Source organism: Lotus japonicus, chromosome 3 (assembly GCF_012489685.1).
Source record: "Lotus japonicus ecotype B-129 chromosome 3, LjGifu_v1.2".
NCBI lineage: Eukaryota > Viridiplantae > Streptophyta > Magnoliopsida > Fabales > Fabaceae > Lotus > Lotus japonicus.
The window spans coordinates 3,332,834-3,357,765 of NC_080043.1; the positions used below are offsets into that span (position 1 = coordinate 3,332,834).

The 24,932-nt window shown below is 37.0% G+C and overlaps 2 protein-coding genes and 1 pseudogene across 13 annotated transcripts; 1 reads left to right on the forward strand and 2 right to left on the reverse strand.

Moving 5' to 3' along the window:
* Positions 1-655: 655 nt before the first annotated feature.
* LOC130743024 (putative disease resistance RPP13-like protein 1) lies at positions 656-4,095 on the reverse strand (annotated as a pseudogene).
* Positions 4,096-4,546: 451 nt separating this feature from the next.
* LOC130743244 (putative disease resistance protein At3g14460) lies at positions 4,547-11,993 on the reverse strand. Of its 11 annotated transcripts, none has more exons than XM_057595403.1 (7): positions 8,020-11,993; positions 7,536-7,614; positions 7,114-7,297; positions 6,476-6,748; positions 5,796-5,966; positions 5,279-5,391; positions 4,547-5,027 (listed from the first exon to the last, which is right to left on the reverse strand). In XM_057595403.1, exon 1 carries the CDS (start codon positions 11,769-11,771, stop codon positions 8,037-8,039), a length of 3,735 nt encoding a protein of 1,244 aa, XP_057451386.1. In that variant the 5' UTR covers positions 11,772-11,993; the 3' UTR covers positions 4,547-5,027; positions 5,279-5,391; positions 5,796-5,966; positions 6,476-6,748; positions 7,114-7,297; positions 7,536-7,614; positions 8,020-8,036. The 11 variants fall into 11 exon arrangements, with proteins under 11 accessions (XP_057451386.1, XP_057451381.1, XP_057451378.1 ...); XM_057595398.1 differs by having other exon boundaries at positions 5,796-5,880; positions 7,536-7,625; positions 8,020-11,992; XM_057595395.1 differs by having other exon boundaries at positions 7,536-7,625; positions 8,020-11,992.
* Positions 11,994-13,959: 1,966 nt separating this feature from the next.
* On the forward strand, positions 13,960-19,616 carry LOC130749436 (uncharacterized). Of its 2 annotated transcripts, none has more exons than XM_057602790.1 (11): positions 13,960-14,634; positions 14,880-15,064; positions 15,159-15,219; positions 15,770-15,818; positions 16,891-16,945; positions 17,030-17,117; positions 17,542-17,660; positions 18,027-18,152; positions 18,411-18,498; positions 18,748-18,902; positions 19,082-19,616. In XM_057602790.1, exons 1-11 carry the CDS (start codon positions 14,430-14,432, stop codon positions 19,139-19,141), a joined length of 1,191 nt encoding a protein of 396 aa, XP_057458773.1. In that variant the 5' UTR covers positions 13,960-14,429; the 3' UTR covers positions 19,142-19,616. The 2 variants fall into 2 exon arrangements, with proteins under 2 accessions (XP_057458773.1, XP_057458772.1); XM_057602789.1 differs by having other exon boundaries at positions 13,963-14,634; positions 14,868-15,064.
* Positions 19,617-24,932: the final 5,316 nt, after the last annotated feature.

Genomic DNA, 24,932 nt, shown 5'->3' on the forward strand with positions numbered 1-24,932 from the left:
TCATGGGGAAGCAACGGCAGTATAAAGGGTCGCTGGCCCCAGCATACTGCATCGCGCCCACGAAGAAGTTCACGTGTTCCTGCGAGTCGGTGTCTCCCTTGTAGAGCTTCACTTTGGGCCGTGCCCACCCCTGAGGGAAAGGAAACGCCATAATCTCAGGGGATAGGGGGCCTCCGATCGGCGCTGGATAGGTGACAAGTGCGTTGCTGGACCTGGGGCGGTTGTGCGTCCTGTCCCGGGTCGGGGTGGGGCTCCTGCGCCTAGAGGGGCTCCGGCGGGGAGAGTAGCGTCTCCGTGGTGTATGGCTAGCCACCCGTTCGGCCGCGGGCGCCCTGCGACGTGCTTCCTGGTAGTAGGGGGTTGGATCGGGCCCCCGGTCGTCTCCTCTTCCTGGGAAAACGCTGGCGGGGGGCGCGATTGAGTTTCCTGCTCCTCCAGCTGTCGCAGGCATGCGTGGAGCATGTGAATCTCTTCTTGAGCGTCTCGGATTCTCATACTAAGGGCCTGCTCTCGCCCAGCCCCGTTGTCCTCTTCCATTGCCCGGATGCGAGCCTCCAAGCGGCAGAGTGCCTCGTGGACCGCATGCGGGGTAATGGCCGCGGGTTCCGGTGAGCGGGGTGGCTGTGGTTGAGGAGTCGGGGGGGGGGGGGGGGAAGGGTGTTGGGGAGGAGGGGGGGTTCTGCGATCCGTAGTTTCGTTGATGGTCTCCACATGGCCCTCAGGAGTTGGTGCAAGACGGCGTGATGTCTGACGTGTCTCTACCATAGCTTGCTGGTTGATGACTTGAGGCGAAGGCACGCGGTGCTGGGAAGAGTTTTACCAGATCCCCACAGACGGCGCCAATTGATCTGGGAGAGACCAAGCTACCCGTTGACAAGGGGTAGGAGAGGAGGGATCTGGACGTGTTGAAGGGGCTCCAAGTAGGCAAGGTCCCGGGAGGGGCTCCTACAAGACACTCCGATGCTAAAGTCAGTGAGGGAAGTTGTAAGAATGGAGAAATGGGAGAGAATACGTTACCTTTGGATAGAAGAAGTGTTCCCTTTATATAGGAGAGGCAGGATTAGGGTTGGAGCCATGCAACGTCATGCATGGCTCGTACCTGGGGGCACGGATCACCGTTGGATCCCCTGCAGAGGAACAGTGATCCAACGGTTTGGGGGCCCCTACGGATCTGCACCAGCCAACCTACCCCTAGGGTAGTTGGCCTAGGTCAACCCCTATGTAGTGGGCCCCAGGTTCCTTGTCCTCACCCTTGGTGGTGGGGCTCAGGAGTAGGGGGCTCTTGGCTTCCCCCAAACTGCCCCTTGTTCGGGACTTTCCGTGGGGCCAACCCTGTCCTAGGTCTCCTGTCCGTCCTCGGTCAGGGTTCCCGGAACAAATAGTCTCCAACGTCTTCATATCAGAAATACTCAGTTCCCTAAGAGATGGGAGATTTCCAAGTGAAGGGAGCGTAAAACAATTATTGCAATCAGACAGTGTTATGCTAGTCATATTGTGGTAGCAAGGCTTTCCAACCCAATCCGGATATCTGGTACCCCTGTATCTTTCTATCTCTAGGGACTGAAGGTCTTGGTGAGGCTCTAACTTGCAAAGTATATCCATTTCTGTTTGGGAATCCATACAGCCCTCATCGGAATACAAAGACCAATGCAATCCTAAATGTTGAATGTGCTTCTTATCCATCAGTCTTGCCTCCAACGCTTCACTACCATTCTCAACATTCTCCAGTTTCTTAATTGTAAACGATCCACCAAGATTTGAAAGCCCTCCTAGTTCCTTAATCTTGATCTCTCCATGCTTGCCCACAGAGAAGTAAGTTAAATGCTGCAACTGCTTTAATTTGCTCATTCCTCTTGGCATCTCCTTTATGGCAGTATGAAAAAAATCAAGATAGTGCAAGTTTACAAGATTTTTCATGCCACTAGGTAGCATAGTCAGCTTCTCACAATATTCCAGCTTCAATGTTTGCAGATTATACAAACTACACAGTGACTCCGGCAATGACTCTATTCCTGTCCCGGAGAGATCCAAATAACGCAAGTGGATCGGTCCACCTATAGAATCAGGCAATGCACTGAGCTTCGTGAAAGAACGAAATGATAAAACTCTCAAGTACTCCAGACCCAACACCTCAGTACATGGTACCTGTACCTCATTCCCGAATGAAGGATTTCCATTAATTCCCAAAACCAAAAATGATCTTAGGAATTGAGCACTACCCAAGACACAAAAAAATTCCGAGTTGGGACTGCTGCTATTGATGAATGACAAATGCCGAGTTCTGCTACCAATCGTAGTTTCTTCCCCAAGATCATCTGATTTGAAGTAGAATTCCCCACCAAGAAATGTTGCCAAATCATGCATGAGATCATGCATCCCAAAAGACTCCTCATTCCATCGAGTACGTGAGCGTTGAAGAAATGATCTCGAAACTAAGCAGTCAAAATAAATACTCATCACCAACTTCTTTCAAAGTTTTTCCTTTTTTTGGTGGTGGTAAAAGATCTTCGGCCATCCACAACAGGATTACATCATTTTTCACTAATTCATAATCTTTTGGATATAACGAACAATAAACAAAGCAAGGTTTCAAATGAGGAGGGAGGTAATGATAACTAATTCTCAACGATGGAATAATCATACTTTCACTCTCAGGTAATTCCCAAATATCACAATTCAGGACATTATTCCAATCCTTAATATCATGCTTCCTTCGCAATAAACCTCCAAGTGATTGTGCAGCTAAAGGAAGTCCATTACACTTCTTAACAATCTCCAAGCCAACTTTCTCTAGAGCTGTTGTGTTCTTGCCGGATCCTGAGGAAAAACATGCATGGTTTGCAAAGACTGACCAACAATCTTCATTTGACAGTTGACTTAAAGGGTAAGTTTGAACAGTTTGGACTAGAGAAGCAACTTTTTCACTACGGGTTGTTACAAGAATTACACTTCCCCTCATCCCGTATTGGAAAGGTTTTCTAAGAAGATTCCAACTATCATAATCTTCAATCCAAACATCATCCAAAATAAATAAGAATTTTTTCCCCTTCAGCTTTTCCACCAATTTCTCTTGAAGTGAATTTAGATTAGTGAGTTTAGAAGCTTCTTCTGGAATCAGAGCCTCTATTAAAGTTTTCGTAACCATCACGATATCAAATGCTTCAGAAACACAAACCCATGCTTTGAAATCAAAATTAAAATTTTGCTTCAAAGTGTCATCATTGTAGACCATTTGGGCTAGAGTGGTCTTTCCCACTCCACCCATGCCCACAATAGGGATCACAGATACTTGTTCACATTCATTATTATCATCTAACAATAACTTGATTATAGCCTCCTTGTCTTCATCCCTTCCATATATATATCCATCGGGCACAGATGTTGATGGAATTCTAGATGATGAATTATCATCAGCAATCTCTTTGAGATCAAGACTCTCTTTGAGTTTTAAGATATGCTCTAGCTTGTCAACTATTTCTGTCAACCTAGTAGCGATCTCCCTATCTTGTGCATTGAAAAAGCGAGAGAACAAGTTAGAAGTAGTTACCAGCTCCTTTTGAGTTGCAGTAGCAGCTTTGGTAGAAACTTCATCCAACAAGTCATCAGCTATGTAAACAACATCTTTGAGTTCATTGAGCCAGTCTTTAACATCAGAGTCTTTGATCTGTCTCTTCTCAGCATCATTAAGCACAGCTCTAACCACTGTGAGAGTTGTCTTCAACCTTTCAAGTAAGGGGTAAAGCTTCTTCCCTCGGATAAAGTTGACAACCTCAGCTGAAGCAAGCTTGTCGAAAACAACATCAAGGAAAGCACCGAGGAAGGCTTCACCTATCAATGCTGCTGCCATGATCACAAGAACAAGTAACCAATTGACTACAAGTCCACGCATAATTTACGAGACAAATTATGGAGACATGTCATATCAGATTGGACCACTGAGTTTGAGTGCATGTGAAATATGCTAAAGTTAAAGTAGAGATAAGATTTTTGAAACTCTTGAATAGCATGTGTCCAACCAGCAAAAATACACTTTACACATAGTTAGATGAAGAAAGAAAAATAATTGGATTTACATATGTTTAAGTACCTGACTTACTCGCTCGAATAAAAAATGATCACTGAAAATAAATATTCATGTTTTTTACTCTCTTACTTGATTTAAAATAGTCCTTTTGACGTCATAAAACTTATATGGCAGAATTTTTACTGAATCATCAAATTATGTAGGTTTTCACAAGAAATTTTCACATCAATTTTAGTCCCTAAAAAATTTCTTACATCATAACATATTCATAAAAACCAAGGGAACTGGTGCAAGTGAACTAGCTTTCGTACTTCAATCGGTTTTCAGTGGTGCAAGTGAACGGGTATTCACCTTGATCTTCAGACAAAAAAGTTCTAAATGCCACAAGTCCAAATAGTTTTGATAAGCAATTCACTCCGATTATTTGAGCTGGAACGTTTTTTCAAGAAAAGGAGGGCGGAACTTCCGAGCTTTATTAAGAGACCTCACTTATGGCGGAGAAAAACCGTGATAACAACTAGCTAGACAATAGGGATTTACACAAAGAAAAACTAAACAATATCCCAAGTATCAAAACAAACAAAATACAAAAAGCAAAGTCAAAAGAACAAACTAAACAAGTCTTAACATAAACAATACCCATTTTATCTAACCTAATCAAACTTTTTATAAGCCTAGGGAGATGTTCCGCATTGGTAAAGAAGAAGCTGGTTCCACTAGCACCACTACGAGCCAAAACAATCCAGCTGATAACAATATTAGAATCACATTCAATGCCAATACCAGCATAACACAAGTAAGCCTTCAAGAATAGCGCGTAACTCAGCTTCATTATTCGAGCAACTGCCAAAAAATTTGAAAAGCCAAAAATGAAGTTGCTTGAACCATGACGAAGTAAACCACCTCCACCAGCATTTCCACGATTGCCAAGACTACTCCCATCAAAATTAAGCTTAAATCTTCCATGCCCCGGTTTAAGCCATCTTGCCTGACGTTGCCCTTGCTGCATCAGACAACAATAAGATAAGCTGATAAGTAGTAGTAGAAAGAAGACAGTGAAGTAATGGGAATTACTTTTCCCCAGACTTGTGTAGTTTCTGTTTGTTGGGCTGATGCCCCCAATACTATAAAAAAAAAAGACACTGAAGTGTAAAAACTTCCCTTATTTTCCCCCAATTTCTGGGTCGCTACACTAAATGGTACGTAAAAGATATCAAATAGAGGCAGACATTCAATAAACCTTGTTTGAAATACCTGTATCATACTCCTAAGTCCGCATTGCCTTTTGCTGTGACATGGGCCCTAGTTCCTTTTTCTTATCTTACCCCCAGCCAACTTCTTGCTCCCTTTCTCCAACAGCTCCTTGTCTGATACGGTCAAAAAAATTGAATACATATTACTTATCTAACAAGGCACCCTTTTGCCACAGATGGATGATTAAAGTGGCACAGACAACATAGCCAACTGTACTGATGAAACAAATAATATCACAAAGCTGTATTTGTTTTAGAAGGCTCAGATGTAACTGTCTTTGAGGATGCAAACCTTCAACCACCAATGATATACATATTTCTCATACTATTATAAGATAGGAGATTCAATGAATGGTGCTTCCTTCATGGCAGAGATGTCAACATGCGAAATTCAAATTTATAATCAACATAGAATCAATTTGGTTACACAAATTGTAATTGAAGCCATTATCATAAAATTAATTACTAATATAATTATTTTTTCCATAACTTAAAAAGAATCAACCTATACGAGGTACCTTTTGGTTGCTTCATCCCCGCAATTCAAGCGCCAATCTCCTTGCTGGGAGGATATTTTGATAAGCTTGATGTATTGCAGAGTCTCTGATGTAAAGAACAGTCAATAAATGGGGAGCATTTCAAAATGGAGAATCCCATGCCTCTAAGGAGTCTAGGAAGGGAAAAAGTTCCTAAAATATCATGCATGGTAGATTTTGTGAGAAATAAAATTATTATTTCATACTTCATAATATAGCAATACCGTGAAAAATATATCTCTCTTTTTTCTTTTCTTTTTTTGCAAGTTAGAAATAAAGCTCTGGCAACTTCTGACTTCATTATTTCATAATGCATAACCTTCCTTGTATTGAAAGGAAAGAAGGTACTTTTAAGCATGGAAGGAAAAAGAAAAAGAACAATATGGCTTTTAAAGAGCACAAAAACATATATTTGCAGTTACACGTAAATAAATAAAAGCTACCATTTTCCCAAAAACTGTAGTAGGATAAAATACATGCATCAAACAATATGGAGAGTTTCATTGCACAGGAATACACAACTAAGAGATGAGAAAACAATCCTTCTAATACCACTAGATTACTTCACAGAAGGATGTAGCTCAATCTCAATCAGATTATATAATTACTTGCTGGAGACATAAACGTTGTAACCTCACTTTTTAGAGCAGCAGTTGTTGTACCTCGGTGTGCTGGATCTACAGAATGTAGGGTCTCCGTAATCTTTAAAGCATCAGAAACACATCACATATAGTGGTCTTCAAAATTCTAATGTGTAAATTGACAAAATTGGTAAAACATTGTATCCACTGAATGGCCTCCCAAGTAAATAATCAGCTATTGACAATATTTCATGTCAACTAAATCAAAATTTCAAATCAGCTCCTGTTCAAAGTTGATCTCAGATCCCTCGGCAGGACCAGCTAGCTTCACCAAGCCAATTAACCTTAACATAGCTGAAAATAGAAAACCAGATACCAAGAATCACAAATTCCATTCTGCGCTCAATGAGTCCAACAATATTATATTGAACTAATAGCACCCAATTACACTTTCGGAATGAACAAACTACCTATGATGAAGAAACAACCACAGGTTGTTGCTGATATACTGAGATATTAAAAATAAAATTCCACATATGACTATGCTCATTTTCCAGAGACGTAGCTTTATATTGAACTATTTATAATGATGTTGCATACCGGATACATGTATTTCATTTCTTCTTCTGATCTTAAGGATGAAAAACAACACTCTTAGCTTAAATTTGATCAAAGATTGTTTCCCACACGTGTGTGTATTGCTTTTGAAAATTGCTCACTTTTTGCAGATTTGGTAACATAAATATTGCATCAATTTCCGTTGAGAAGCCTCTCGAGTAAATAATCAGTTACTGAGAATGTTTCATGTCATGTAAACCAAAATTTCCCTTCAGATCTTGTTCAAAGTTGATTGCAAATTCATGGGTACATGTATCTTCTCCAGGCAATATAACCATAACAGGTCTGAAAAATAGAAACCAGATATCAAGAATCATAAATTCCATTATGACCTCAATAAGCTGAACATTAGTACATTGAACTAACTACAGCCAATTGCAATTTCTGAATTTATGTAATATGAAGAAACAAGCACCTGGTATACTGAGAAATTTCAAAATAAAAATGCCACAAATTAATAATGCTTGTGTTTCACACAGTTTGCTTTATATAGAAATATTTAATTATGACACATAAGGAATACCTGTGTTTTATATTTCTTCTTCCAATCTTGAGAATAGTAAGCATTAAGCAACCTTTTGCCCTGTATTTCCTTTGAAAATCTGCTCATTTCCTTGAGATTCAGTAACATATATACTAAATCAGTTTCCATAAAATATATAATTTTATTCAGAAGGTCATCATATACACAAGAAGTATAATAAAAATTCAAGCAAGAAGTTTCAGTGCCAATTGCCTAAATATTTGGCATAATGTGATCCATATAGCCAACCTCACTTAGTGGGGTAAGGCTTTTATAATCACCAATCAAGCTACAAATCATGGAATCATTGAGTGCAATGACAAAGTTAAACTGTAGAAAGAAAAAAAATGTGAAATGAAACATGTGGTTGACTAAACTTTATGAATAATTTTTCTTTTAACATGGTAAAGAAAAGTGTGCGCGAAAATAGCTTTCGTTGTAGAGGAGATAATGAAGAAAAGTGGGTTAGTGCAGAACAAATTACCTGTTGATAATCAGGGCTCATGAAATTACTTTGGAATCAACCTGAATGCGGTGGATGTGGGAAATTTTGGGCCAAATTTGAGGGTGCTTCACGCGGCACTGTTCTCCCAGCAAAGGGCATTCAGAGATGTCAAGTTCAGTTAGAGATGTAGGAAGCTTTGCTTCCGCCATGTTCTCCAGCTTTGGACATTTCTCAATTGTTAACTGTTTGAGGGAGGTGAGGTGGAGAAGCCCTTTGCAATCCAACGTCTCCAGACTTGAGAAATCATATAGTAATAGTGACTTCAGGGAGGAAGGCAGCAACCCCTCTTTTGGGATGGACTTTATCCCATCACATGGACCGTATATCTGGAGGTAGGTAAGCTTGTCCATGGATGGCCATGCTAGGCAGCTCAGCAGTTTCGTGCTATTCCTGATCACAATTGTTGTCAAGCTAGGCGGCAAACCTTCTTCAGGAAACGACTTAATTCTTGGACAGTAAGCTATCGAAAGAAGTACCAAGTTTGGGAGAAGAGTATTCATCCGAGGAGGCAATGACTCTACCTTGTCGCACCCGGAAACCCTGAAGCCAGTCATTCTGGGCGCAGCCAATCCTTCTCTTGCCAATGATACTAAATTGGGGCATTTGGAGATATGAAGATCTCTCAGATTTTGAAGAGTAAAATCCCGTGAGTGTGACACTGAAATAGATTCCAGATTTACACAGTCTGAGATGTATAGTTTTTTGAGATTTGGAAAAGCCTCCAGTGGGAGAGACATGAGCGAATCACAGCTGCTCTGTATTTGCAGTATCTCTAGTAACTCGAGTGTCTGTTGCTGCTGCTGAGGGAATTCTAGTTCTCTACATCTCTCAATTTCCAGAGTCATCAGTGATGCAGGTAAGCAATCCCCCAGAAATGACATCATAGACGAGCAATCTTTCAATGTCAAATGTTTTAGGAGAGGAAAATCTTGCAATACTACTTTATTGACATCATTTATAACTAGTAGGCGCATGGAGGGAGCCATTGGGAGAGAACAAGTAAGTTGCTCGCACTTTTGAATATCAAGTTCTTCTAGAGCAGGGAGGTGACTCGGCAAATCTCCCCTCAATTTTGGACAATGTTGTACTCTTAGACGCTTAAGCTGAGGAAAAGCATGTGGCTCAAAACAACTCCACACCTCCCAACAAGGCATCCTTATAAATTCAAGAGATTCAAGTGAGGGAAAAGGTGTCAACAAAGAGTCATCATTATTCTTGTTGAAAAAACTGGCATCAATAGTCTCCAACGTATTAAAATCTGAAATTGCCAGGTCCTTGAGAGATGGGAGGTGTCCAAGTGAAGGGAGAGTAATACAATTATTGCAACCAGACAACCTTATCCTAGTCATATTGTGGTAGCAAGACATTCCAATCCAATCAGGGTATCTGGTACCTCCGTAGCCTTTTACCTCCAGGGACTCAAGGTCTTGGTGAGGCTCTAACTTGCAAAGTATATCAACTTCGGTTTGGGAATCGATACAACCCTTATCGGAAGGCCAGTCCAGTACTAAATGCTGAATGTGCTTCTTATCCATCATCCTTGCCTCCAACGCTTCACTACCATTCTCAACATTCTCCAATTGGTAAATTGTAAACTGCCCACCAAGATTTGAAAGCCCTCCCAGCTCATTGATCTTGATCTTTTCATGCTTGCCCACAATGAAGTAAGGCAAATGTCGCAACTGCTTTAATTTGCTCATTTCTTTGGGCATCTCCTTTATACATGTTCTAGAAATACCAAGATAGTGCAAGTTTACAAGTTTTTGCATGCCACAAGGTAGCATAGTAAGCGCACCACAATCCTCTAGCTTCAACGTTTGCAGATTATACAAATTACACAATGACTCTGGTAATGACTCTATTTCTGCCCCGGAGAGATCCAAATAACGCAAATGGATCATTCCACCTATAGAATCAGGCAATGCAAAGAGATTTCCAAAGGAACGAAATGATAAAACTCTCAAGTACTCAAAACTCAACACCTCAGTACATAGTACCTCGTCATTCTCGGATACAGATTTTTTATCGTTAATCCTAAAAAATGTTCTTAGGAATTTAGCATTACCTAAGACCCCAAAGTTTTCTGAGTTGGGACTACTGAAATTGTCGAATGACAAATGACGAGTTTTGCTACCAATAGTATTTTCATCCCCAAGATCATCTGATCTAAAGTAGAATTCCCCGCCAAGAAATGTTGCCAAATCATGCATGAGATCATGCATCCCAAAATACTCCTCCTTCCCCTTCCCCGGAGTACTTGAGCGTTGAAAAAATGAGCTTGAAACTAAATAATCAAAAAAAACATCACCAACTTCTTCTAGAGTCTTGCCCTTTTTCGGTGGTGGTAAAAGATCTTCAGCCATCCACAACTGGATCACATCACTTTTCATAAATTCATAATCTTTTGGGTATAATGAACAGTAAACAAAGCAGCGTTTCAAGTAAGGAGGGAGATAATGATAGCTAATTCTCAATGATGGAATAATCTTACTTTCAGATAATTCCCAAATGTCACAATTCAGCACATTATTCCAATCCTTAATATCACGCTTTCTTCCCAATAAACCTCCAAGTGATTGTGCAGCTAAAGGCAATCCCTTACACTTCTTAACAATCTCCAAGCCAATTTTCTCTAGATCTGTTGTATTCTCACCTGATCCTGGGGAAAGACAAGCATGGTTTGCAAATACTAACCAACAACATTCATTTGATAGTTGGCTTAAATTGTAAGTTTGAACAGTTTGGACTACAGATGCAACCTTTTCACTACGGGTTGTTACAAGAATTTTACTTCCCCTCATCCCATATCGCAAAGGTTTTCTAAGAAGATTCCAACTATCATAATCTTCGATCCAAACATCATCCAAAATAATTAAGAATTTTTTTTCCTTCAGCTTTTCAACCAATTTTTCTTGAAGTGAGTTTAGATCATTGATTTGACAAGCTTGTTGAGTAAGTGCCTCTGTTAAAGTTTTTGTAACTCCCATGATATCAAATGCTTCAGAAACACAAACCCATCCTTTTAAATCAAAATTTTGCTTCAAACTGTCATCACTGTATATCATTTGGGCTAGAGTGGTCTTTCCGACACCACCCATGCCCACAATAGAGATCACAGATACATCTTCACCTTCATTATTATCATCTAACAATAACTTGATTATAGCCTCCTTGTCTTCATCCCTCCCATATATATTTCTATCTGGCACAGATGTTGAGGGAACTCTGGATGAGGAATTATCCATTGCAATCTCTTTGAGATCAAGACTCTCTTTTAGTTTTAAGATATGCTCTAGCTTGTCAACTATTTCTTCCAACCTAGTAGCTATCTTCCTCCGATCTTGTGTATTGAAAGGGCGATATCTTGAAGCCATCTTCTGATGTTGTGAATTGAAAAGGCGAGAGAACAAGTTAGGAGTTACCTTTTTTAGAGTTGCAGCTGCAGCAGCAGCAGCAGCTTTGGTACAAACATGATCCATCAAGTCATCAGCCATGTAGACAACATGTTTGAGTTCATCGAGCCAGTCTTTGACATCAGAGTCACTGATCTGTTTCTTCTCAGCATCATTGAGCACAGCTTTGACCACTGTGAGAGTTGTCTTCATCCTGTCAAGTAAAGGGCCAAGCTTCTTGCCTCGGATGAAGTTGACAACCTCAGGTGAAGCAAGCTTGTCGAAAACAACATTAAGGAATGCACCGAGGAAAGCTCCTCCCACCAATATTGCTGCCATGATCACAAGAACAAGTGACTAGATTACAATTCAGACAAGAGTCAACAAAAGGAACAGAGTTGCTTGCACCTTGCAGTATGTACTCTGAACTCACAAGTCATGTGTTTAATATGTGCTCTATTTTTATTATACTAGTGTTTTTTACTCGCGCGTTGCACGGGAAATTTGTCTACACATAGTTTGCGAGACAAGTTGGGTGGTTACAGTTCTCTTTTTCCCCAGAAGATGATGCTTCCTTCCCATTTCTTCATTTTCATTTTCATAATTGAATGCTTCTTGGTCCCACATGGCACTATGAGGCATTATTTAGACTACTTTATATCTACATATTTTGATTTTGACTTTTGCAGTTCTCAAAGTAAATTGAAACATATGCAACTTTGATCTATTAAATTTAAGGTTAAATTAATTTATGGATCCCTATGCTTTCATGTACTTTTAAATTAGATCCCTATATTCTATAACTTTCTAAAATGAGTGTTTAAAACAGTTTTATAGAAACAATTTTTAAAATATATTTTTCAAAGGAAAGTTGAGGAAGCTCATGAGTCATGAACTGAAGGGAGAAAAGAAACTGACCAGTGGAGACGATCTTGCACTGTGAAATCGTCGAGGAAGAGAAGCACCAAACCAACAAAAACGACGCCGTGCAAGATCGGAGGAAGGGGTTTGGTTCGGAATGCAGAAACAAGACTTGCCTGGTCATAGAAAACAGGGTTTGGTTTGCCATATGGTCATATGGTCAAACAAACCCAAATTCCTTTGATAATTAAAAAATGTAACTAATTAACAACTTAAAAAATATGATAAAATATTATAAATATTTTTTATATTTTTTTGTGAGCACGAGGTATCCACTATCTCGATAGCAATAATTAATCATTTCGTCCCAGTGAGAAACAACTGGCTACAATATGCGATGCGCTGTATTCTAAAGTGGAAGAGACATTCACTTAAGATTTTTTTCCTCACTATATCTCAATCTCTTACAAATGGACATGAGCCTCCAAATTCGATCATCATCATATGTATGATCAATCTGAAATGGATATCATGTGTACTTTCAGGCAGCAGGAGAATTGAAGTCATAAAGAAATTTCACTAAAGAGCTGACTTTGTTGTTGGCAATATGGTATGCTTGTCAACTAGTAATATTTATCTTCTTTCTTTAGCTAGGCAAGGATTTGAGATCTTTTCCATTTTATTTATCCCTTTTCAGGCTCAGGGTTCAAAAGGTTATTACTAATTAGGATTAAAATAACTCTGTTTGCTGCATGGACATTTGTGATAGTGCTGGAAATGATGCTCTGCTGAACTTAATCATAGTATGTTTCCTACTCCCACTGTTTCTCTAAAACCACCTTTCGCTGTTAGCGCTTGACCTATTGCTGAACTCTTCTAGTGCCGTCCTGAAAATGCCTTTCAGGTTCACACACTCTTGAGCCATCTGCATTTCTTTTTAATTATTTTTTATTGTCAGTTCTAATAACTATAAGAGCTTTTATTGTAATATTAATGTGATCAGATATTGATCAATTTCATCTCTCAATAGGTGGCTTTGGCTGGACCATCATTTACACTATTCATTGCAAGTTGGATCAATTTCATCTTCAAAATATCTAAGAAAAAAGGTTAAATGTAAGTTGTATTTATTGCACCATTATCATTGCTATGAATATGTATTGGAAATGTACTGTAAATGTATTTATCAGAATTTAATTACTGAATAACCCCTACTAATTTAGTTAATAGCTTAGTACTCCTTTTAAAAATATATATATACCCAATCCCCTTTCACGTTCATCCATCGCTGGCAGCAACAGGAATGCAAATCGACGTGGTGCGGTGGTGGATCTCGGCAAGCCGCTTCTCCAACCAGTATGCCAAAGCTGATTGTGCCTTTGTTGAGTGTTGTAGTGCATAATTTCATTTCGTATACTCTATGTTTATGTGGAAATTTCTCTTGCAACCATTTAAAAGTGGGAGGTTTCATACGTTTTAGGCTTAATTTGCCATAATTTAGTCCTTAGAATTCTAAATAATGAGCTGAAGGGTTCAAACCAAACCCTTCCATTTTGAATGAGTACCGGAACAAGACCCTATTTATTTTATAAAATTTTCAAAAAGAAATTACTTTTGATTTATTTTTGGACGTCTAATATTGTTCGACGAGGGTCCATAATATGCTCATTTATATGATTTGGGTCATTGATATTCTAAATGAGTGAATTTGGTTACGTAAGTAAATTGAGTCCTTCCGTCTGAGTTTCGTCCAATTATTTATTATGTCCCTCTAAGATAGCTCAAGTGGTAGGAGTCGTAGGACATATGAGTTGGGTAGGGGGAGGTCAAGGGATCGATTTCTAACCGTTGTAATTTATCTTTCCGATATACCTAGGGGGAAGATAATTTACCGCTTAATTAATACAGATTTAGCTACTATTAGGCGTGTTAGCCGCGAAGATCTCATTATGTAAATTTGTGTCGGACTTCACAACGAAAGCATTCCCTCTCTAACCTCCATCACTAACCCCATCTCTTAGTCAAAGGTTTTGTGACAGATTGATTCTCCGTCGCAAAAAACCAGTTTCACCTCCAAAACGAAAAGCTCACACCCTTATAGGCAAATAGGTTTCGTTTGTACCAATTGAATGGACAATGGAAACCAGAAGCAACGATTGTGAGAATGGCAATGCGTGTTCTTCTTCTGCAGTGAAACTCAGTGATTGTATTGAAGAGCTTGTCAAGTTCACTCTCTTCTCTCGCTCTCACCTCAACCTTCTCAATCTCTCAACTCAATTTTGTTCTACCCTTCTCAAAGATGACCCTGAACCCTCACCCTCTTCACATTCACACCCTCAAGGTACTTAATCCTATTTCTGCTATTTTTATCCTTGTGTGTGTTGTTTTGAGTTGAAAAAATGTTTTTTTTTTTACTTGGGTGTGTTCAAATAAGCCAATGTGCTCACTGCTCAGCTCAAAACAAGTGAAACAATCAATTTTCATTATAAAGTTTGAATTTTTCTATCTGGGGTTGGTTTAGAATTTAGATCCTATGGCAATACAATGTAGAAGCATAGTTTGACTGATTTGCAGATGGTTTGCAAGGAGTGCCGTCGTATCCGTTGTACAAGCGTCTTGCTTTAGCTTTGTTGAGGTGTATTGATACTGGAACATTTTGGAGTCCAGGCTATAATGTAGCCATGGCTCATGAATTGGAGAGTTGTTCTCTGCAGCAGAAGTATAATGAGTGGCACAAATTGATTGTAGAGAAGGGGTCTGAAATAGTTAATGTAAAGTGTTATGTTGACTGATTCAATTGTTTGCTTCTCTTTATCTATGATTAATCTGGTTTCAATATAAATGATATATTTTTTGTTTCGACAGATTTTGAAGAGTGTTCGGTTGGAACTCCATGTTCAAGAGCCTTTTCTTACACATTTGAAAGGTATTAATCACTCTGTTGTGCATCCGAATATGATGAAGTTCGATGTAGTGAGTCAAGCTATAAAATATGCATATTTGAATAAGCAGTGATGCTGGGTTGAAAAGTTATCTACTGACTCTAAGCAGTGTTTAATTCAAAAGAGGGGAAGGGGAGGAGGATTTAATTATATATTTTGTTTGACTACTGATTATTCAATAGTTAATCAAATCATATGTATGGATCATTGGCATTTTGAGATACTAACTATTTTCCACGATACTTCGAATATATTGGCAAAAAACTGAAAAAGTGAAGAAATAGATTCATTATTCCATTTCTATTCCGACCAATTCAAGACAGATTGCAGTAGCATTCAAGGGATTTATGTAAATACTCAGAATAGAATGATGTGATATTTAGGTTCCTTCAATTCCCCTCCAATCAAACACTATATAAAAGAGAGAAAAAAACTGCATGCAAGTACCATTGTTGTTGTCTTTGTACTGGGCATTCTCATTCCTAGTCAAATTCAATTCTACTATGCTATGTCTTATGAAGTTATTGCCTGCAGATGGCCTGAAAACAATTGAAGGGAGGTGTGCCCGTGGTAAACACAACAGGTTTCAATATAATTTTAGTTATTGTTTCAAATACATGGCTAGATATAAATACCTGTTATTTTATCTTAATTTTCTTGATCATTATAATAGGGTACCATACTTATTTTAGTTTTAAGATAACCCTTTCAACATTTGTTTTTTTTTTATTGATAAGCATTTTCATATGTAGTTAATGGTAGACCACCAAATTCAGTGTTGTTTGTGATATGCATATTTCCAATTCTGAGTCCTCTTCAATTAAAGGAAATATAAAAGTAACTTCAGTAATCGATTGGAGGAAAACTCAACCAACTGAACAAACAATTGCCTTATTTGTTAAAAGTTTGAGACCTTCCATGTCAAGAACAAAATTCCAATGGGCTTGTAGCTCAATGGGCATGAGCTGAAGTCTCATGTTCTAGGTTCTGATGATGCGAGAGGTTTGATGCTTGCCCTTCCATTATAACCCAAAAATAAAATGCCTTTGTCCCTTATCTAAGGAGCCAAATTATGTGATATGAAGAATTTCATCAAAATAAGCTGTATAACAGAAGCCATCAATGCATAGTTGCATCCTACAAACTATTTTGTCGGTCACCTGATCCATCTTACCAGCTCTATATGGACGTTAGTTGGCTATTGATTTACTATGGGCTATATTAGAATTCGAGTTAGGTCTAACTTTACCCGAAAAGCTAGCTTAGAGGTGAGGGGTGTTGTGCCTCTACCCTTTATAAGGACTTATTTATCTTAAGTCAATGTTAACCTTAACACACCCTCACGCACAGAGCTGGAGATCTAGAGCGTAGAATTTGCAGGAATGAACATTTGCGGGTGGCCCATATATAAGTGGTCTACAATAAGCGGATCTAGGATAGATTTTGATACCATATCAAAATTCAGTTAGGACTTAGGCCTAACTCCACCCCAAAAGCTAGCTTAGTGGTTAGGGTTGCTCTACCCTTTATAAGGACTTATTTGAATAAGTTTCTAGTCAATGTGGGACCTTAACCGGACACATTTTGGTCATTTACTTCTCTCATTCATTTATCTTGTCTTGCTCTTTTTGTTTTCACTCTAATTTGCTTTCCAGGATTGAAGTAGGAAATCTGATTCTCTTCAATGAGTCTCTGGTGTTTGAAGTTCAGGTAATGCTTTATTTCATTAATAATTGGTGATTCTGGCTATTATGGCTTTGCTACACTCTCTAAAGTAACTATATCATTTTGTAGGGAGTAAGGAGGTATGCTTCATTCTTTGACATGTTGGAGGCAGAAAGCCTTGAAAAAGTTCTTCCAGGAGTTGAAAGTGTTGAAGAAGGTAATAAATATAGAGTAAGACATAGATTCAGCATGTATAACTAGACAAACAACCAGTTTGAGAGTTTATCTATTCAAAATGAAGAATCAAAATGATCACATCTGGTTTACTTCAACTATTTATACTGAATCTAAGCTCTGTTAGTAGCCATACTCCTCTCGTATGCAGGTTGTTGTGAGCCAAATTGAAGTTGACAAACGAAACCACTATGGTTGAGAGAAAATGAGTGTTTAATCCTCATCTTAAAAAAAATATCATCACAAACTATCACAAAGCATTCCGCAACAACAGCTAACACAAATTACCAAACTTCTAGCTAATTCCCATAGAATTATGTTCCTATAACTCTTCTTTCTACACAAATTAGTAAATTACTCTCTAATTCACAACAATTTTAGCTAAATATGACATTTATCAATTACAGGTGTAAAGGTCTATCGGAGGTTTTTTACAGAAGAGAAGGAACGTGAAAATGGTGTTCTTGCAATCATTTTTTCAAAACCTGCCCTTCAACCTTACATATCTCTGGCTAGCTTATTTTCTGTGGGTTCACTTTCCTGTAAAACACTGAAACCATAGTAACTGTTTTCTTGTTGGATTTAAAAATCACCGACAAACGATCTAAAAGGATCTGATCTAAATGATTGGTTATTTGTGTGATTTTGCCTTTGATTTGGTAATTTTTGTTACTTCCCATTCCCAATGATCATAATTTGTATTTCATATTCAGAAAAGACAATGGTTAGCTTAGTAATTATGGATTAATGTTTTGCAAAAGAGGAATAATCATTACTATTGATTCTTTACTCTCACATGTCAGGTTTCATCTGACTGCATCTGAACTAATGCACAAATTGTTCTAGAAATTCAGATAGTTCTTGACTAATGTGTTGTTCTGCTTTTATCCAGGGACTAAAGTATGAGGGTGTTCAAGGCCTTCTAGGTATAATTCATACTAGGGGGACAGTTCCTAATGCACTTCCACCACCAAGATCATCTCTATTAGCATCGTTTAATTTGCCATGCAATCCAAATGTAAGAAAATGACTTTGTTACATTTTTTAGGGTTAAGCTTGCAGTGATTTAGTAATTTTCACCTCTTCAAGGAGATTATTTTTTAGCTGCTTCTGTCCATATATTTATGAAGAACCTTATGAGAAATTATTCTCCACATTAAGACTTTGAAAGAATTTTCCTTGTTTTTACATAATAAATTCAGATCCAAATTGAACAAACAACTTCATTGATTCTTCATGGAAAATTATATATGCACACTTTGTGATCGTGAATCAGGAAATTTCCTTGAGTACTGGAGCTCGTGCGTTAGCCAAACATGCTTTTAGGAGTAGCAGTGGTTATTGGGGTTCTCTGGATGGGAATGGTAAGATTTCTTTTACTGGAATCTGTTTTTCAAATTCCATTCTTCCTTGGTTTCTAGGTTTTTCTTCAAGTAGAATCTATTTCTTATAGAAGATGTTGTCTAAAGAAGTTTTCTATGTTAAGTCCAATTTGTTTTCTGAAATGTTTAGTTTAGTCATTAGTGAGTATATTAATAGTGTATCTCACATTCTTGCTCTAAGTTAAGTCACATGGTTTTTACTTATCCTGTCATCTTCTTTGTTCTTTCCAGATTCTAATAAAAATAGGCTTGCAATGAATGTCATTAACCACTTAATAACACATTGTTGCTGGCTGAATATACATATTGTCCCACCACATGGAGGTGTCTTTGAAATAAGGGTAGCGGAAGGATATGGTGCACGTTGGACAGAAGACGGAAGTAAGGTGTGTGGATATCCCACTAAATTCTGGTATTTATGTTTCTTCATGATGTTTTGCTAAAAAAAAGCTTTACACATGATACGCTGTCCTTATCTCTCATGACTTAAATTATGTTTACAACAGACTTGTCTATCAAAATAAAATTTCAACCTACTTCATTTCAGTGTAATTGTTTTTTTCAGTTTATTGGATTTTTAGAGCCCTACATGCAAGATGGTCACTCAAAGGGATGGAAGCACTAGTTTTTCTAGCCAGATTGGCAGTGCCAGACCACACCAAGTACACCTTGTGACAGAATTCCAGCATTTCCTGTTAGCTTGTGTGGTAGTATTTGTTTTCTATCTCTACTTTCATGCATGGTAACAAGTAACCATAGATGATGGAGTTAGTATGAATGTTATGTTTGGATAGTTGTTGGCACCAGTGCAATTGGACGTTAGCACTCACTTCGAGACAAAAGTTAATGAAACTCTTCTTATAGATTGGGATGAAGTTTAGCACAAGTAGTTGTACTTTTAAGAAATTTCCATTAGTGCATGTAGTTTCTTTTTCTTTTTTTTCTTAGGGGGGGGGGGGGGAGGGTGGGGTGCAAGTTTAGCACAAGTATTGAGTCATTAAATGTTACTGGTAAGTTCCATTTTGGCTTCTTCCTATCCTATTGATATGATATTTATTATGGTTTTGGCCCCTTCAGATTGCCATATTGTGTGGGCCTTATGTTCAGTTTTTGTGACTTTTTCTTTCCTTTTATCACCTCTTCATATTTTTCCCCTCTCACTTGCCATTGATCATTTTATCTCCTGTCAATATAGTTTTCTATGTAATTCATATGTACACCAGCACCTCTTGTAATACATTTGTATACAACAAAAGCAACCAATCCCCATTTCATTGATAGAAATCTCTAACTAGACTAAGGGTATGTCTGGATATTCGTTTTCATGAGTACAAATGGACATTAGCACACACAGTTGAACTTTTTTTTATAGATTGGGATGAAAGTTCGTTCAGGTTACTTCCGTTAATACTCTAACACTAATTTCCATATCTGTATTACAGTCATGCAGAAAAATTCGTTGAAGCATTTATTTCTGAAATGAATTTTGAACACCTAAGATTTTTTTAAACTGGTAAGATTACAAAGTAGTAAACTAGGAAGTGCAAACTCTTCTGATAATATCTAATTAAACTCATTTCATTAGTATATCATTTTCCCCCCTCAGTTGATGAAGGTTGTGGCCATTTTTTATTAAGTTGTCTCTAAAGAGACGGTAGTCTCAATGTAGTGAAAGGTGGGTGATTCACAACTGGTGGTGATTCACAAATTCTTTATTTAAATCACATATGAGATTAGTGTACTTTGAAAGGATTATTACTAGCTGTCATAGCTATCATTAATGGATTGAAATCCTCAGTCCCCAATTATATTTTGTTCTCTCTTCCCATCAATTAAATATTCAGGTCAATTAAAAAAACACATCATTTATGTAAGTTTGTAATTGTCTGACGCATGCAACAACAGTTTTTTTGAAAAAAAAAATTGACATAGAAATTTTTGATTGGTTGAACAAGAAATGTGGCACAAATTGAAGACAGAGAATCCTCATTCTGATCATACTACAGTCTGTGTTTGAGCACAACCATTTTTATCCAACACCTTCTCTTGCCACTCCAGTAAATTACAGATATACAGAAGAAGCTTCTGTTTCCTTTTCATGCTTGCAATCTGCATTGGGTTGAACGGTTGTGGTAACACAAATTGTGAGGTAACAAAGTTGTAACGGTCCATCTTTGTTTGCATGCATTCTAATCTATGTATATTTGCATGGATAACAAGCAGACTTGTGTGAATGTTACAGTTTTGTGTCCTTTTTTATCATGTTGAAATGAAAATTGAAGAATCCATTGGGAAATTAGATTTCGATGCCTATCTATTCTTGGTCATATCAAAATCTTTTGGGGAAGTTAGTGGAGGCATGTAATGTCAGCCTCGTCATTCCTCATTGTGCTACTCCAAGTTTCCACCCTCTTCTGTGATCATTGCTTGCATCTCAAGTGAGCACACTTTGATTAGACTAATCGCCACAAAATTTTGCGAAGGAAAAACCGCGCTAAAGCATATATTTGAGTGTGTCTAGAAATTGTGTATGTTTATGTATAATCACTCGGTAAAGGATATAAAATGAAAGAAAAAAGGTTTAAAAAACGATATGTAGAGTATTAGAGGTGTATGAGACATATCACTAGCATTGGTCTAAAAGTGCATTTGTTGGAAGAATTGAGTTTGAAAAATAGGAATGAAAACAACACATCAATAATTTATATTGAAAGATTTATCAAAAAAAAATTTATATTGAAAGAATTTGTAGTTAACGGTAGTTGGGTAGATATAATTTATTTTTTAAAAAGTTTTCAAGCAGATGGCAATAATTTTAATTTTAAAGCTTTTCTGCTGACGCACCCAACTTGTTTGTTTTGCCCCCTTAAAACTAAAGAAAACACAATTATGGATAACTATTAACAAGCTTAACTCTGCTTAAAAAAAACCAAGCTTAACTAATTGCTTTTCTGTATTATTGAGTGAGAAAAAGAATAAAGGGGCTTAAATACTCTTGAGGTCCCTGAAATTGTCCGCCGTACGAAAATAAGTCCCTGAATTTTTTTTTTCCGATTCCGAATCCCTGGAAAAAAAATTTAATCAGAATAAGTCTCTACTCGTGTTTCCAGCCTATGTGGCACAATTTTTGCTGAGTCATTTATTCCACGTGGCTTTTCTATTTTTTTTAAATACACATGGATTAAAAAAATAAAATTAAACATGTAAATTTAAAATTAAAATCTTTTTAGGGATTTAGGGTTAATTAGATTTAGGGATTTATGGTTAATTAGATTTAGGGTTAATTAGGTTAATAAGATTTTAATTTTAAATTTAAATATTTAAATTTAAAATTAAAATCTTTTTATGGATTTAGGGTTAATTAGATTTAGGGTTAGTAAGATGTTAATTTTAAATTTAAATGTTTAATTTTATTTTTTTAATTCATGTGTATTTAAAAAAATAGAAAAGTCACGTGGAATAAATGACTCAGCAAAAATTGAGCTACATAGGCTGAAAACACGAGTAGGAACTTATTCTGATTAAAAAAAAATTCAAGGATTCGGAATCGGAAAAAAAAAATCCAGGGACTTATTTTTGTACGACAAACAATTTCAAGGACCTCTAGAGTATTTAAACCAAAATAAATTATGTGACCCTTTCTTGAATCAGCCAATGACTTTGTTAGATAAGTACCGGCCAACAGGTTTAATTTAAAAATCTCATTTAAAAGTGAGTGACGAAATTGTATCATCAATATTACGTACGCATCGTGAAATTTTAAAAAGTTTTGTTGAAAATTCATGTCATGAAATATAGTGCTTAATTTAAACTTTTAAACCTAACTTATTATAAGCGACAATATTATAGTGGACAAGAAAAGTTGCAAAATGATGGACCACCATCAATAGGATCGCCCATAAACCTTTTTTAACAAAGTAAAATAATTAAGAAACGGATGAGGCTATGGCAAAGACATTTCTCCAATGATTAGATGGTATGTTGGTAGAAAGAGCTTTTCTCTATCTTGTCTTCTTGTCTAGACCTTAGGGGAATAAGTTCCCATTTGATACCATATAATTTTGAGCTATTACATTGTTATATTCTTCTCCGTTTGATACCATCTAATTTTGAGCTATTACATTAATTCACGCATGGATGCCAAAGTGCAAATCTTCAACATTGTTCACACAATATTCCAAAGGTACAAGTTAGGTAAAAAATTCTAACTCAGTGTTAACTCGGATTTTTAGAAAATAAATAGGAACCCACGAGTAATGTGGGGACCAAAGTCAAGTTATCTTATATTTTTTAAATTCCTTCAACTACTCAATTGTAAGTCAGGATTCAATTCTTCGAGTAAAATAAAATGGTTCTCAGTTATCCAATTTTCAACTACACTACAAAACATAATTCGCCCGTACCATCCGTCATAACTTAGCCAATTTGTAGCTATTTGCAAACTGCTTTGATCGAAAAACCACTCTTTCTCTTATAGGCCTAAAACTTAACTATAATTTACACCTCGTTAAATTTCAGGCGTTAACTCAACCCTAAAGAAAAAAAGAATGAGCATACATTTGTTGAGGCTGGGGAACTCATTATATAATCATCCCGACCTAATTACATATAACCTCAGGCATGTAATTTCTCCTTGCTTAAATCCATCATAATGGCATTCATGGCTCGACCCCCATTGGGGAGTAATTGTTCCCTACGAATCACTTCCTTTCTGGCTTTTTAACAATTGGCGGAGCCACAATTGGCCTTACATTCAATTTTGAAAGATTCATTCGCTATGTTGGGCCTTCATGGACCCTGATCTGCCAGACCCAATATGCCTTAAGAAGATTAGATCATCAAACTCGGTCGACCCGATACCAGAACAAACATGATGAACTGTTACATTGTTGCATGTCAACTTAATATAGCATCTAGTTAGAAAAAAAAAGTCATGTGGTTCGCAAGCTCCTTTCTCAATCTTGTGTGTTGTTAGTCGCCACCATATACAATATTTTCCGTGAAACCTAAATCCTTTCCGGTACAAACAGATAACGAAATTATCACTAAGAGTCAAAATTTTGTGAAAAATTCACAAGCTAACCACCGTTTTTAAAGTAATACTTGAGAGTTGAACCATCAACTTTAATATCACTTATAGAGTATGAGGCAGGGTCCAAAGTAAGAGGAAAACTCTATTAATGGGCTAAAAGGTAAAATATCAACACTGATCTAACACAACATCTTGACCAAATTTATGAAAATCCTTGTGAGTGAATCACATTTTTTTGTATTATCTTTATCTCTCTCACTCTAAAGTCTAAACAATGTGAAAATCCTTAGTAAAAGTTAAAACATAAAAAGCCAACAAATACAAAACGGTTGTTTCCTTCCGTTTTGTCCTTGTATCAAATGCAACTTTCTTAATAGACACTAATTTAAGTGTGTTATTGTTTTGTTCTAACTTGTCAATCAAAAGCTATTATAATATCATAATTTTGTAGATTAGGCACTAACTTATTTGTTGTTTTAGAGTAGAATATGATCAAAATGATGACAAAATATACCTGAAGTTGCTTTCGGATGCATGAAATCAATATTTTTTTTTATATTGAACTTTCCAATAAGTAAGGCATCGTCAGGAGGGTGGTCATCCTCAGGCATCTCCATTATTAACATCATAAATTTAGCATCATATTTTTGTCTAATATTTTTATTTTCAAGAGACAATTTTATTCGAATAAAGAACATTTAAGATATTGCTTAAGAGAAATTAAGCATGTGTTATTTGACTCAACCACATATTGTAGTGTAAATTTAGTAGTACCATTTAAACATGTAGGTCGCATTTTATGAGGCTGAAGTCATAGCCACTCTTAAATGCTCTTCTCTTCTAGCAACACGTTAACATTTCAAGGGTAATCATCGAGAGTGACTCTTCACTGAAGATAGATTGGGTTGACAACAAAGCCCACAAACCATGAAAATTACTAGTAATTCCTTAAACATAATTGATTAACTGATTTTTTTTTTTTGATATATTGATCAACTGCTATTGAAAGTTATGTGTTTGGGTGTATTTCATGGATTTAGGGAGGTAGACGGTTTTGCTGATTCTCTAGTAAAACAAAATTGTTATAGGCATTCTTTGAAAATGTATAATATGTCCTGTGTCACCTCCTCTGTTTTGCATCTGCTGTTAAGTGATTAATAAAATCAGTTTTGTTCATAAAAAAATACAATTAAGACATTTATTGATGCTAAGGCCTAAGGGGGAACATTATTTGTGATTTTAAAAATGTGAGACCATGACAAGAGATCAATGTAATGAATTGGCACCTAGGGGTGGATTATTTATGTGTGTGTAAAATTTAAGATTAATAGCGAAGTCAACAAGGTTTTAATGAGTTATATGACAACATCAAGTCCTTTTAATA

Coding starts and splice junctions, on each gene's coding strand:
- LOC130743244 (XM_057595404.1), bottom strand. CDS start 11,771: ATGGCAGCAATATTGGTGGGAGGAGCTTTCCTCGGTGCATTCCTTAAT.
- LOC130749436 (XM_057602789.1), top strand. CDS start 14,430: ATGGAAACCAGAAGCAACGATTGTGAGAATGGCAATGCGTGTTCTTCT. Junction 15,065..15,158: donor AGGGGTCTGAAATAGTTAAT/GTAAAGTGTTAT, acceptor TTGTTTCGACAG/ATTTTGAAGAGTGTTCGGTT. Junction 18,499..18,747: donor GGGTTCTCTGGATGGGAATG/GTAAGATTTCTT, acceptor TGTTCTTTCCAG/ATTCTAATAAAAATAGGCTT.